The sequence below is a fragment of the Melanotaenia boesemani genome, chromosome 16, assembly GCF_017639745.1.
Source record: "Melanotaenia boesemani isolate fMelBoe1 chromosome 16, fMelBoe1.pri, whole genome shotgun sequence".
Lineage (NCBI taxonomy): Eukaryota > Metazoa > Chordata > Actinopteri > Atheriniformes > Melanotaeniidae > Melanotaenia > Melanotaenia boesemani.
The window spans coordinates 8,126,604-8,138,865 of record NC_055697.1 but is presented as its reverse complement, the minus strand read 5'-3'; the positions used below and the strand labels follow the sequence as shown (position 1 = coordinate 8,138,865).

The following is a 12,262-nucleotide window of genomic DNA, read 5'->3' as shown; positions in this document are numbered from 1 at the left end:
TTTTACTGTCTGTTACAGGGTGAGTTTATAGTCTTACCCCCATTTTTTTGTTATCTTTGTGTTGCAGCTTAGATTAACAAGCTCAGATATTAAGTAGTCCAAATAGCCATCACATGCTCCACTTCCTGTCCATGTGGTTAAGAATTACAGAAAACTGTACTCAAAATCTTTTTAGGTCAAAATTGTTAAAAAAAACTCTATTTTTTAGTTGCCTTCAAGTAAAGAGTATTGCATAAAGCTTCACCCTGCTCTTACTCAGGTATATGAAAGTAAGATTCAAAGAGATTAAAACAGAAAGCATCATCAATAGTGGACAAACATTCACTTTTAATGAATGACAGCATTACAATAATGGATATGTGGAACAGTGGAGAATGGTCTGTCTGCAGCTCCTGAGCTGCGGGACAGGGGGAAAAGACAGGAGGAGCTGAGCTCAGGATGCACAGACGTCCTTGTAAACTGATGTCGATGGGGCAGCGTGATTTAGTAGAACAGATGGACAAACATGCAAGAACATCCCGGCAAATGCTGCAGACTTAGTCTTTGCAGATCTTTTTTGAACATTCTGCCAAAGAGCCAAGCTGGCCCCGGCACGATCCAAATGTTCCTTAAAATTTGCCATCGGCAGCTTGAAGGTAGAAGATCAGTATGTTCAATTGTGAGAATTTGGAAATGGTGGCACACAAGTGGCAGAGAAGCAGGGTGATGCTTTAAGAAGAATAAATCAAATAATCTTGAATTTGCTGATATAGAAAATATTAATTGAATTAATCTCATTGGTGTTCTTTCTTAATACATCCTGAAGGTAAAAAAAAAGGAAAAAAAAAGAATAAATCCAAAGTTTTTGCATATTGCGATAGACTATAAGTTTCTTAAATCAGCAAAGACACCAGCGAAGACACTATCAAACAATGCTTTTTTGTCTGTAGTTTTTTTTTTTTTTTCTTTTTAAACTGCTACGATGTGGACAGGCTGATTGTTCAAAGGAACAACAGTTTGTCAAGTTCCCTTTGAGAAAGCTAAAAAAAATCTAAATAGTTAAAGATCTGCTCCATTCAGTGACAAAGAAGGGCTTCTTTCAAGTTCATTCTGGCTGAACTTTCAGAAGAATGGTGCGTACAGGAATGCTGCTTGAAACCTTTTCACAATAAAAAAGAGAGAATTAAAAAAAATATATATATAATATGTGTTAAGAGATGTGCTTTTCAGCAGATCAAATGTTGAACAAACACAGCACTGAAGCATAAAAAGACAGAATTAATTAAACTCCTTGCCAAAAACCATAAATTACTTCAGGCAAAAAAGACTATTTGCAGACATTTTTCCAAAATTCATTGTATGATTAGAGTACAAGCTTCCCACACAGCTTTTTCACCCACACTCACAATACATCTAATGTCGTTCTGCTGGTTTGATGATGAAATAAAAAGCGATTGCTTCCAGTTGACTGAGCCAATTGAAGTTTTCACAATCTAAACTATGCACTCATATCCACTTTGTGAAACATGCCATCAGCCACAATCCATTCACCCTTGAGCAAAGCACTCAACCATTATTGCTTTCCATCCAGTTTCTAAAAAACAGGCTAAATAGGTCAGACAATATCAACATATTTGTTGGACAGCTTCATCCTTTTTCCTCTGTTCAGTCACTGTCCCCATTTGGAATTATATAACCCTGCGCTGGAAATCTTCGCTCCCCAAAATGGAGGAGCAGAGCTTCGACTGCACGTGAGCCAACTGTAGATGAAGCATCGTCTCAGCACTGAGCCACCAGGCGTGTCCAGGGCCAGGCTTCACTGCTCTGCACAAAGGGAGGGAGAATTAAAGCTGGTGTTTTGAGGCCTCTGCTGTGGTCCAGGTACTGTACTCCATCCAGCAAAGCAGGCCATAAATCAGGATGGCTTCTGGCCTCCCTGGAAGGGGTTTTCATGAGTTCAGCTGCAGGGTTTCACTGGGTCAAGTACATTAACCCAGCAACCCTCCATATTTCTATCTCCCAAAGGGTTAGGGGGAAAACTGTCCTGACTCTGCATCTGCTCTCTCACCCCTCACCACTTGCCCAGACAAATGTAAGAGACAATAAAGTGATGGACAGTGTAATATAACACATTAGACATAAACAACAAAGCCAAACCTACTGCTGATGTCCTATAAAGCAGAGGGTGCAGCGCATTACATGCCTAGACAGAAGTGGTTACATGGTAATGTAATTATAATGGCAAACAGGAGGGTAAGAGATCATATCGCTAAAAATTACCACCACATAATGACGACTGTCTCTCAGTGTGTTCTTTTCATATTAAAAGGAACAAATCTCTCACAAAAAATATTGAACACACACATCAAACCAACACTGACCTCCTGCATAATTATGTTAGAATATTTTTTTTTAGAACTAAAAAATCCAAATATTGGGAGCCCTTTTACTTTTCTATTAACTTTGGAGAGATAAAAAAACTAGCTTGTTAGTTTCTAAACATTTATAGAGCTTTAATCAGTGTTTTCATCTATCGCACAGCTACAAGCTACTGGAGCTAAAAAAAAACAACTAAACCTTAATAAACGTGTGTGAAAAAATGGTGTCAAAACACTGACAGCAATCGCTGTAAACATATACTACAAGTGACCTTAGGCAGAGTGAGACTAAATTAACTGAATGAATTTACGCTTTGGTATTACAGTTTAAAAAAAAATCTCTAAAGCAACAGCAGCTCTAAATTTTCTGTAGTATTGGAGGTTTTCTAAGAGATGTGCACATGCAAAGGTTGTGGGACAGACCACATACAGTGGTGTACTGCAGCCTAAAGACTAGCGATGATAAAACTGTCAGATATCTGACAAATCAGAAATTTACCAACCTTTGCTAAAGTCAGTTTGTGACAGATGAAGTAGTTTACATTAATGAAGTAATAGAGTGCCAGGTAAGTTACCCCAACCAGCATCCGTGGATCACTGTTGAACATCCATGTCACAGGCAGCAGCAGATATGAGGTAATTCGGACTCTGTAATGGCTTTGCTGCAACATGGTGCAACACATAAAACAGCTGCCAGAAATGTCTATAAGTTAGATTTACTAACATTTTGTACGTGGTGCAAACAGAGTAGCTCTTTGAAGGTGTGGACAGAGATCTTTGGACCCTGTTGCATATGTATTTATGATGACTGGTTTTTGATTTGTTTCACCACGAGCTGTAGTGACCAGAAAGAACAAGACTGCGAATACAAGCAGTCAAAAGGAGTTTCCTCCGCAGGGTGTCTGGGCTTTCCTTTGGAGATAGGGTGAGAAGCTTGGTCATCCGGCATTCCACTGGAAGGAGACCTAACCCCAGGGAAGAAATGGCAAATGTGGCCAGGCAGTGAGAAATCTGGGCTTCCCTGCTTAGGCAGCCGCGCCTGCAACCCAACGCCATTTAAACAGTAAGACAATGGATGGATGTTTTTGAAGGCACAAACATTTTTTGGGAGGAGAGTATTTAAATAAACTAAATCAGTTTTGCACTTGCAATTTACTGGATGTCTTAAAATATTGCACTTGACAAGACTGTGATTGTTCTTTCAAGGAGGACACCCAGGTGTTGTGCAACACCGATAAGAGAAAAGTGTGTAAAGAAAGGAATTCTCAATTTGTGTGAAGTCATTTAAAATGAAAGCATGATAAGAACCCCTTTCAGACTATTTTAGCAGACTGGAAAGCTTGAAATCACTCACCTAGTATTAATAAAATGTCCAGCTGTGAAAACCTGCCTCCTGGCATTCATTTTCTAACATGAGTAAAAGTTGTTGCAGTCAATTCCCTCCCTTGAAATGATGACATCACACTACTTAAATAGCAGCATTCCTCAGCAAAAACAGCTTATGAAGTGCTCAACGAACAGCATAGAGTCTAGGGCGTTCCCTCAGACTCCAAACTCTTTATTGTAGTCTGAGCCAAAGAGCCCATCTTTAATATTTTAACTAAACCTGTTATTGGATTTCTGCCTACAAATTTATATCCTTCACTGAAGCAGCAAGAAACAGTCTTCATCTGTGTGTTTTTGGTGAAGCACAGGCTCCCAGACAACATATCAACAGGGCTGCTTGTTTGTGACTCTCCTACTCATGGCAGATTGCTTTAGTAATTTTAAAAGAACAGGTTAGACTTTTGATTGTAGACCAGCACATACTTTGGGACCCTACTGGCAGAACTGGTCAGTGTTAATAATTTGCTAACGCTCCCTAATTTGCCTGGTTAGAAAAACGAGGGTATATGCTCTTCTATGATGAGATAGCACAACGGAAAGTCTCACTGTAACAGCTGCAGTTATGACCAAACTATTCAGAAAGTATTGACATTTATACTCCGTGAATCTGATAGGTTGAATGTAAACCAAAAAGTATTGGATTGGTCGGGACTCCAGCAGTATCTATGTGATGTTTGGGTCTTCTGGTTTTCACTGTGTCATGGCTGTGAACACATTTGATGCAAATTGTGTCAATTGGCTTCAAAAGATATGGGGTTCAAAGAACTGATACCCACCACTGTGGAGTTTTCTTGGCTCATACATCATACATTACTACAGCATCCATAATCATGGATTCTGTCTTGGATTATCTTGTTGGCAGAGAAAGAACCAGCAGGGCATGCTGTATGTATTCATTCATGCCTGTGTACACAGTGCACTCCGCGCCTAGCGCTGGACATCCTTGTCTTGCATTCTGCCCATTTAACACTCAGTCCTAGTATTTTACAGCTTGGATGCCGTCAGTCAGCTGGAGTGATACTATACAACCGGAGTGTTACTAAACTGAGATGTGTTTTAGTGCTGGGGAGTGCCTGCCGGGAGGTGTGGAGGAGGTGTTAGAGTTAGTTAATGTGAGCACTGTTGAACGCAAACCCTCTAACCCTGTAAGAGACACAGAAAAAGCTCTACTGGACTTTGTTTCATTTTCCAAATGGAATTAATGTCCTCTTGTTCTAAGAAGGGCTTTGTACTGATAATGGTCTATTCATCTGATTCTAGCTGGAGCATTTAAGTTATGCATTACTAACATAAACACCAGATCCCGAACCCAAAAGTGAGATATTTGAATATGCCAGCATAATATTTGTATTATAATTACTCGTAGTAATTCTCTGCCATGCTTAAGGGACAAAGACTTACTCAGCTAAACAAAAAGTTTGGTTGTGTGTCTAGAAAGTGCACCATCATTGTGATGTTTAATAATTTGTGGTCTGGAAGATATGGATAGTACATCCATCCCAGTGGTAAATGTAGAGGAGATCAAGGTCAAGTTTATTCATATATGGATGAAAGCACAGAATAATACAAATGACCAATTTACTTGTCATAAAGTACTTGAGTCAAAAGAGAACAAGTGAATCTTAAGCACTGGTTTAAATATGTCTGCAGTCTGGGTGGTGTGAAAACATAGGAGTAAACTGTTCAATATACTTAGGAAAACCTAAAGGGCAGAGTGCAACACTCTTTGTTTTAATCTGGATCTTGGAGTATCTAATATATATAATATATATATATATATATATATATATATATATATATATATATATATATATATATATATATATATATATGTTTTATAGGGATGTGGCTATTAGGAAGATATGTTTAAAAAATGGAGCAGATTCATTTAAAATTTTAAAAGTAAGCAATAAAATCTTAAAATGGATTTGGAAACTGACAGGGACCAGCAAAGTGGCCATACCTTTACAAACCAGTTAAAAGATATGAAAATGAGACAATTCCAGACCAATAAATAACGCATTACGGGAGTATAGGAGAAGGTGGTAAAAGCATAAACAATTTTTTCCACTTCTTTATAAAGAAGTTAATGGTATGTTCATCTGCAGGTTCGGCACTGACATATAAGACGAAAGAAAATAAGATTACAATAAAAATAATAAAAATATCAAGGGCAGCCATGTATATAACATGTCTCCCTTGGTAGAGCAAATCTGTCAAGCAAAATATGGCACACAGACCACCGTTCTGTATGTTAGAATGCTGGACAGGACAGGGTAAAAAAAAATAAAATAAAATAAAAAATAAAGAAGTTAATGCTTCACCCAGGTAATCACACCAAGTTGGAAAAGCTAGCTTCAGCAACTGCACTGATCTGTTTATCAAATTTCAAGACCCGTCAAGAATCACCCAGATTTTTTTAAGCCAAAGGGCCAAGAATACCACCAGTGCTGTCAAGCGGGTTCAATCTAACAAATGACTTCAGTCTTATTCTTATTTAAATTGATAAAAACATCAACTTCAGCCAGGTCACTGAGACAGTTCAGTAAGGGCTGCAGAAGATTATCATCATTTAATTTGACAGGCACATACACCTAGATGTTGTCAACAAAAAAAAAAAAACATGTTTCCTTAGAAGAGATCCCCCAGGCAGTGGTGGATGTATCGGGTGGTGTAGGACAGCAATTGCCACCCTAAATCAAAGCCTTGCCACCCCTGCTAACACCTCAGCTGGTAGCATTAAATTCAAGAGATAATAATCATGGCAAATCTGGCATTTATCAAACGTGAGCCTCTGATGTCCGACTACAGCTTTGTTTTTAAACTGAGAGGAAGGAAGCGAGGAAGGAGCTGCAAGGACAGAGGACAGCAACACGGAAGGAAAGAGGAAACAAGTACATCATACTAAGAAATGAAATAACAATGACTGGTTGAGTTTAATAGCTGGTTATAGCTGTGATGCAGATTTTGAGTTGAAAAAGAAAGAATGTTGTTTTGCTACCTGTACATGTAGCCTAATGGTGGGTCTGAAGTTAGGTTTGTCCAAGGTAGAAAAGGTAATGTGATTAAAAGATTGTCACCAGAGTGATGTGAGAGAATCAGAGACTTAAACAACTGAGTGCAAGGCACGATGATGAGGAACATCATCAAGTGGTGGCAGGAGACCACAGTGGTGAGGTAATTAAAGAGGGAAAATATCTGCAAGAAGAGGAAGGAGAAAGTGAGAGACAGGAAAACATGCAGGGCCCAGAGAGAGAAAGGAGAAAATCTGATCCATCTCCAGTCCAGCTGGTCCACATGGAATGGGATTACATACTAAGTTACATCTGAATAAGAACAATAAATGAGAAAAATAACCATTTTTAAAGGAAAGTTGCTTTGCCTTCCTGTGATGCTAGAATATGAAATTAGATGAGTAATTTTACTGCCATCAAAAACTCTGGTTAATATTTATCATTTTTCTAATTTACAGTATGCCCTAAAAACTTTAAAAGCTCCTACACGTAAAGGGTTAATTATGGGAATGGTTTTATAGCATGACCAAACAATTACAAATTTCTCCTTGATTTGATTTCATTATTTAGTACGATATCCAATGTAATATTTTTGGATTTGTGAGTTAACATTTTACCTTACAGCTCTAATGTAGCAGTCCCTCCAGGAATTTTGTGATGTTGCGACTACAACTTTTAATAAAAATTCTGCTAATTCTCATGAGTTTTGCACGTTGTTGCCAATTTGCCCAAATGCTGCAACTTTAATGCAACTTTGGCAAATTGCAACGCTCCTCCATGTTGACTGATTTGTCATCAACTTTGCTTCCGTGTGTCTGACTTTGAACATTCCGATCTGCGCGAGAGAAATGTGACCTGGATAATATCATCAGTAGATGGCAGCAAGACGTGTTGCATCTGTTGTCTAACATCATCCATGACATGACACTTTCCAGAGCATGAAAGTGGAGGAAAGTCGTTTTGTACCGCATGCAACATTGTGGTGGAAAACAAATAAAAGTCGTAATTTTTCTACCACAAAACACTACCAGAGGATGTCTCAAATGTGCAAAAAAATGTCTTAAATCCACATGATGGATTCTAGGAAATCCAGATTAGCTACAAATGCTGAAAAAAAAAATAAGATTTTTTTTTTATATATATTATTATTTTTATTAATTTATCTGTTATTTATCTGGGGACGTTTTCTAGACACATCCAACCGGGAGGAGGCTCCGGGGAAGACCCAGGGCACACTGGAGAGACTATGTCTCCTACCCAGCCTGTGTAAACCTCAGGATCCCTTTAAACAAGCTGGAAGAAGTGGCCAGGCAAAGGAAAGTCTGGGCTTGCCTGCTTACGGTGTTGTCCCTGCTCTCGCATAAGTGGTAGGAAATGGATAAATGGAATTCATATTGGATATTATAAACAATATTTAAAATAGATTGTAAGTGCTTTTTGAAAGACATGTATTTCTTAAAAATAAAAAAATAAAAATTTGCAACTTTTGCAGCAACTTTCCATAAAAGCTGCAGATAAATTTAAAAGCATTTTTGGGTTTTAACAATCAAAATAAATTAAAAGAACTCATTCATTGTGTATTTTGCATATTAACTAGAAGCATTTTTTTGCAACACAACCGTTTAACACCCTGATTAAGTCAAATTTTTTTGGTTTAGTGGGTCTTTGTTTTTTTTTTTTTTTTTTTTTTTTTTTTTTTTTTTTTTGTATTTCACCTGTTCCTCATCAGTATCTTTAAACTTTAAATGTTGAAGGATGAAGAGAAGTAAACAAAGCAAGATATTAAACTTTCAGTTTTGCCTTTAAACAATACTGCAGTGCTAGGTGTGCTGCTGTTTGGAGCTCCAGACACTGTCATCACTGTCTGACTACAGAGGGACGCACCTTGTCTCAGTCCCAGGTGTCACAGATTGATGCTAACTGCAACTGCTCCTTCCTCTTTCACCAAGCTTACACTTGTGTCACACTAACGACAGATAACATAAATAAACCAAAAATGTCTGCCTGTAAATATCTAGTAACTTTGTTATTTTGGATAAAACAATATTCCCTGAAAAATTGACATTTGAGATTACTAGTTATTTTGTAATAAAACAGATGTGGACTATGGTAATAATACTGCATTAATGCCACAGATAAAATGTGACAGATGATGAACTGGTATGCTGAAACAATATGCCAGTCAAGCTCCCTCCTGCTTTAATAATGACAACCACAGACAGATGTCACGGAGTAAAACCACAAGAGCCGCACGCTACATTCTCTGTCCTCATCTCCAAAAGGAAAACAAGGAGTGGCCTATGTACTTATTAGAAATCCCTCAGAAGTGCACATTTCTGTTGTGACTGCCTGAAACACACGCACTGACACAGACACAAACGTGTGTGCGTTTTATATCCTCTTAGTCAGACAGGTTGCAATGTTTTACAACAGCCTAAAGCATCTGCATCACACCAAGTCAGCTCAGGATTTCTGACAAGAGAGTCGAAAACAGCCATGAAGGTGAAAAAACATGAGAAGTTGCGAGATTACATAAGTATCTGCCTTCATACCCAAATGTTCAGGTGAAGTTAATGGCTGTTACTTTAAATGAAGGCGTGCCAGGAAGAAGATTAAAGCTTAAATTGCTCCTTTGGTAGAATCAATTCATAACTTCCTCTTACCTGTGGTGCACTATGTATGTGATGATGGAGGCGAAGAGGCAAAGCAACATGACCGCCGTGCAGGCATACACGACTGGGTGCAAAAACTCCCCAGGGTACGGGGGGAATGACAGCACCTTCTTCAGATCCTGAGACACACAAAGAAAGAGAGGATCAGACAAAAAAAAAGTCATCATAAATACAAGATCACAGAAAATAACCAGAGAAGGAAAAGAAATCCTTGGCCAGCACGTTGAAAGCATTTTCTGACTCAAAAGTTAGAGATAATGAGCTCTCCATATGCAAAGCCACAATATGCTGCACCAATGAGATGTTCAGGCGAATGAATGTCGAGGAAATGTCGAGCTGAAATCCCGTCCAAATCACCATGAAAGAGTAACAACCCTCTTAACTGAATATTCTTCCTCCAGCATTTACATTTTGCATTTCAGGCATTTAGCTGATGATGTTAGTCGGAGTAACTGAAAGCAAGAGTAAGCCTCCACGTCTGTCAGGATAAAAAAAAACAAAGTAAAACTGTAAATTTGCTTTCTCTGCCACCAAATTCAGTTTAACCAACATTAGGCCAACATCAGTTGATTTGCTTAGTTGTTCATTCCTCAGCTTCTGCAGCATAGCCAACACTGTCTCAACCACAACATAAAACCAAGTTTTCATGCTTCAGTTTGTTACAGAGCTGTATGCAGAGATAAAAACAGATCTTTGCAAAAATCTGTACATTCGCTCTTCGTGTGCTTGCTTGAGCTTGCTCTGTGGCGCAGGCAGGTGCAGAGCTGACAGTGATGTCACGATTTAGACTCCATCATGTTGACGTTGCTAAATAAAGCACACCTTATCTCCATAACCCCGCCAGCTCAGTGTGAGTTTGTGTCTGTGAGAGTGATCCACATACACGATGTCTGGCTCTATCATTGTTTCAGAGTAGCCTGGTGGGATATTCTCACTACTGTGTTTATCTGAAGCCTGATGAGCTTGTCTGGACATGTAAAGGGTTGTGACCTGAAACTGAGCATTTAGAGGCACAGTTGTAAACTAGCGGTACAAACTTAAATGATGTTTCAAGAGACAAGACGCTGGAGGGATGTGGAGTGTTTGGTACAGTCAAATCCTCATCACTGAGTCTAATATAAAAGTCTTCTGAGATAGCATCTGCCTTAATATTTAAACAAACATGAAAATAAAAAAGATAAAGTTATGCATTCATGCTGAAAATATAACTAATTCCAACTGACACATATTTGACTTCGTACCATATATGTATGCTTAAATTTGCTTAGCATTTTTTTTTTTGCTGAGGTATAGACTCCATAAATTATTGAAAGTGGCATTTGGATGAAGTTCTGGATTTCATGTCTGAGTCAGCCTGGATCAGGCTTGTACCAAAACATCAAAGTTATATGCTTCAGTAAATAATTATAATGATTTGACTCACTGGTGTGTAAAACCACTCAACCATCTCAACTACATCCACAATGATATGGTTGTAACAGTAAACTAATCTCCATGCAGATGTGCTTTCAGCACAGATTTAGAAATGACCTCCGTTCATACTAAGGCGCCTCAAAAAGATATCACTTGGTTACTCATGAACTACGGGGATGAGCATGTCAGGGCGGACATGCAGAAAGTTGGCTGAGCTGACAATAAGGCTGCTGGATGTTTCTGAGACAGTGTAATAGAGGAGGATAATGGTGAGAGAAAACATAACCTGGCAGTTGTTACAAAGCAAATACAGTGACATACCAGGAGCATCGCCGAAGGAAGCCACAGAAATGGAAAGAAGTATTCACACAAGGAAGAGCAAATCACAAATGAATGAATGAAAATTAATGTAGACAGATGTCTTCATCATTATGGTTATATGGTAGTCATAGTTCTTACTAACCGAAACACACAGCAACAGAGACCTGAAACTGAAGCTGAAACTGTTTAGGTGCCCTTAAACAGCAAAGACATGTAAATTTAGATCAAGTTATGTTTTCTAAAACTGGACTGAACTGTTTATATGTGAATTAAATAATTAGTTTTCTGGATTTTACAGCTCATTCTGTGAAAAAAAAAAAAAAAAGTTTAGACATGTTCCAGTAATAATGTTACTGTTACTTGATTGATTAGATGGCCATGGCTACTAAAGTTAGCAAAATGGACGTTTCCACTCTAAAAATGAAGGCAGGGTTTGTCAAACTAAATTAAATTATATATATATATATATTCTGGAGATTTTTTTTGTTTGTTTTTTGGGGTGACAGGTTTTAAAAGTGAAGCATTGACTGCAGATCAGAGGAAATCAGCCTTCAGACTCACACACAGAGAAAGAAACAAAAGGCATGAACAGCGTCCCTGCCAGGTTGTAAAACTTGCAATGGGTATTACAGGAAACCATTGTTGAATCAGTTAGAAAGAAATATCTTCAGCTGCTAAATCCTTTACAATGCTCACTAGCTAAAAGCTAACTTGGTCCATGTTGTGGGTGCTAAAACAGTAAATTGACCGTACTTAGAACGTTTCTGGTCTTGCTGAACACTGAAGGAGCTTTTACACTCAAGGCCATATTCACTCACTTGCGTTCATAAAATCTCTCTTAATGGATCTTTAAGCTATACAGTGGCTTTTCTCTAGCATACACACATTCAGAAAACCGATTTAAATATTAGTGGAAAAGTGGTGTTGAGCATGCTGCCCAGGGAGAGATCAACCAGGAAGCCAGGAATCAAACCACCGAGCTTGGCAAACAGCAGCCTTAACTCCCGAGCTACATCTGCCCCAAGCTGTATAGCTAGTGGTGTGTGGTAGATTGATCAGAAAGAGAAAAAAAAAAACTCCTTCCTTCATGAAGAAGAAG

The 12,262-nt window shown here is 38.4% G+C and overlaps 1 protein-coding gene across 2 annotated transcripts in view; it reads right to left on the bottom strand.

Annotated features, from left to right (window-relative positions):
* The window catches only part of LOC121655127 (adhesion G protein-coupled receptor A3), a 204,533-nt gene that overhangs the window by 39,614 nt on the left and 152,657 nt on the right, over positions 1 to 12,262 (bottom strand). For both annotated transcript variants that reach the window (XM_042009561.1, XM_042009562.1), the window contains exon 15: positions 9,421 to 9,548. In XM_042009561.1, coding sequence (XP_041865495.1) covers positions 9,421 to 9,548 — 128 coding nt within the window. The remainder of the gene's footprint in view (positions 1 to 9,420; positions 9,549 to 12,262) is intronic.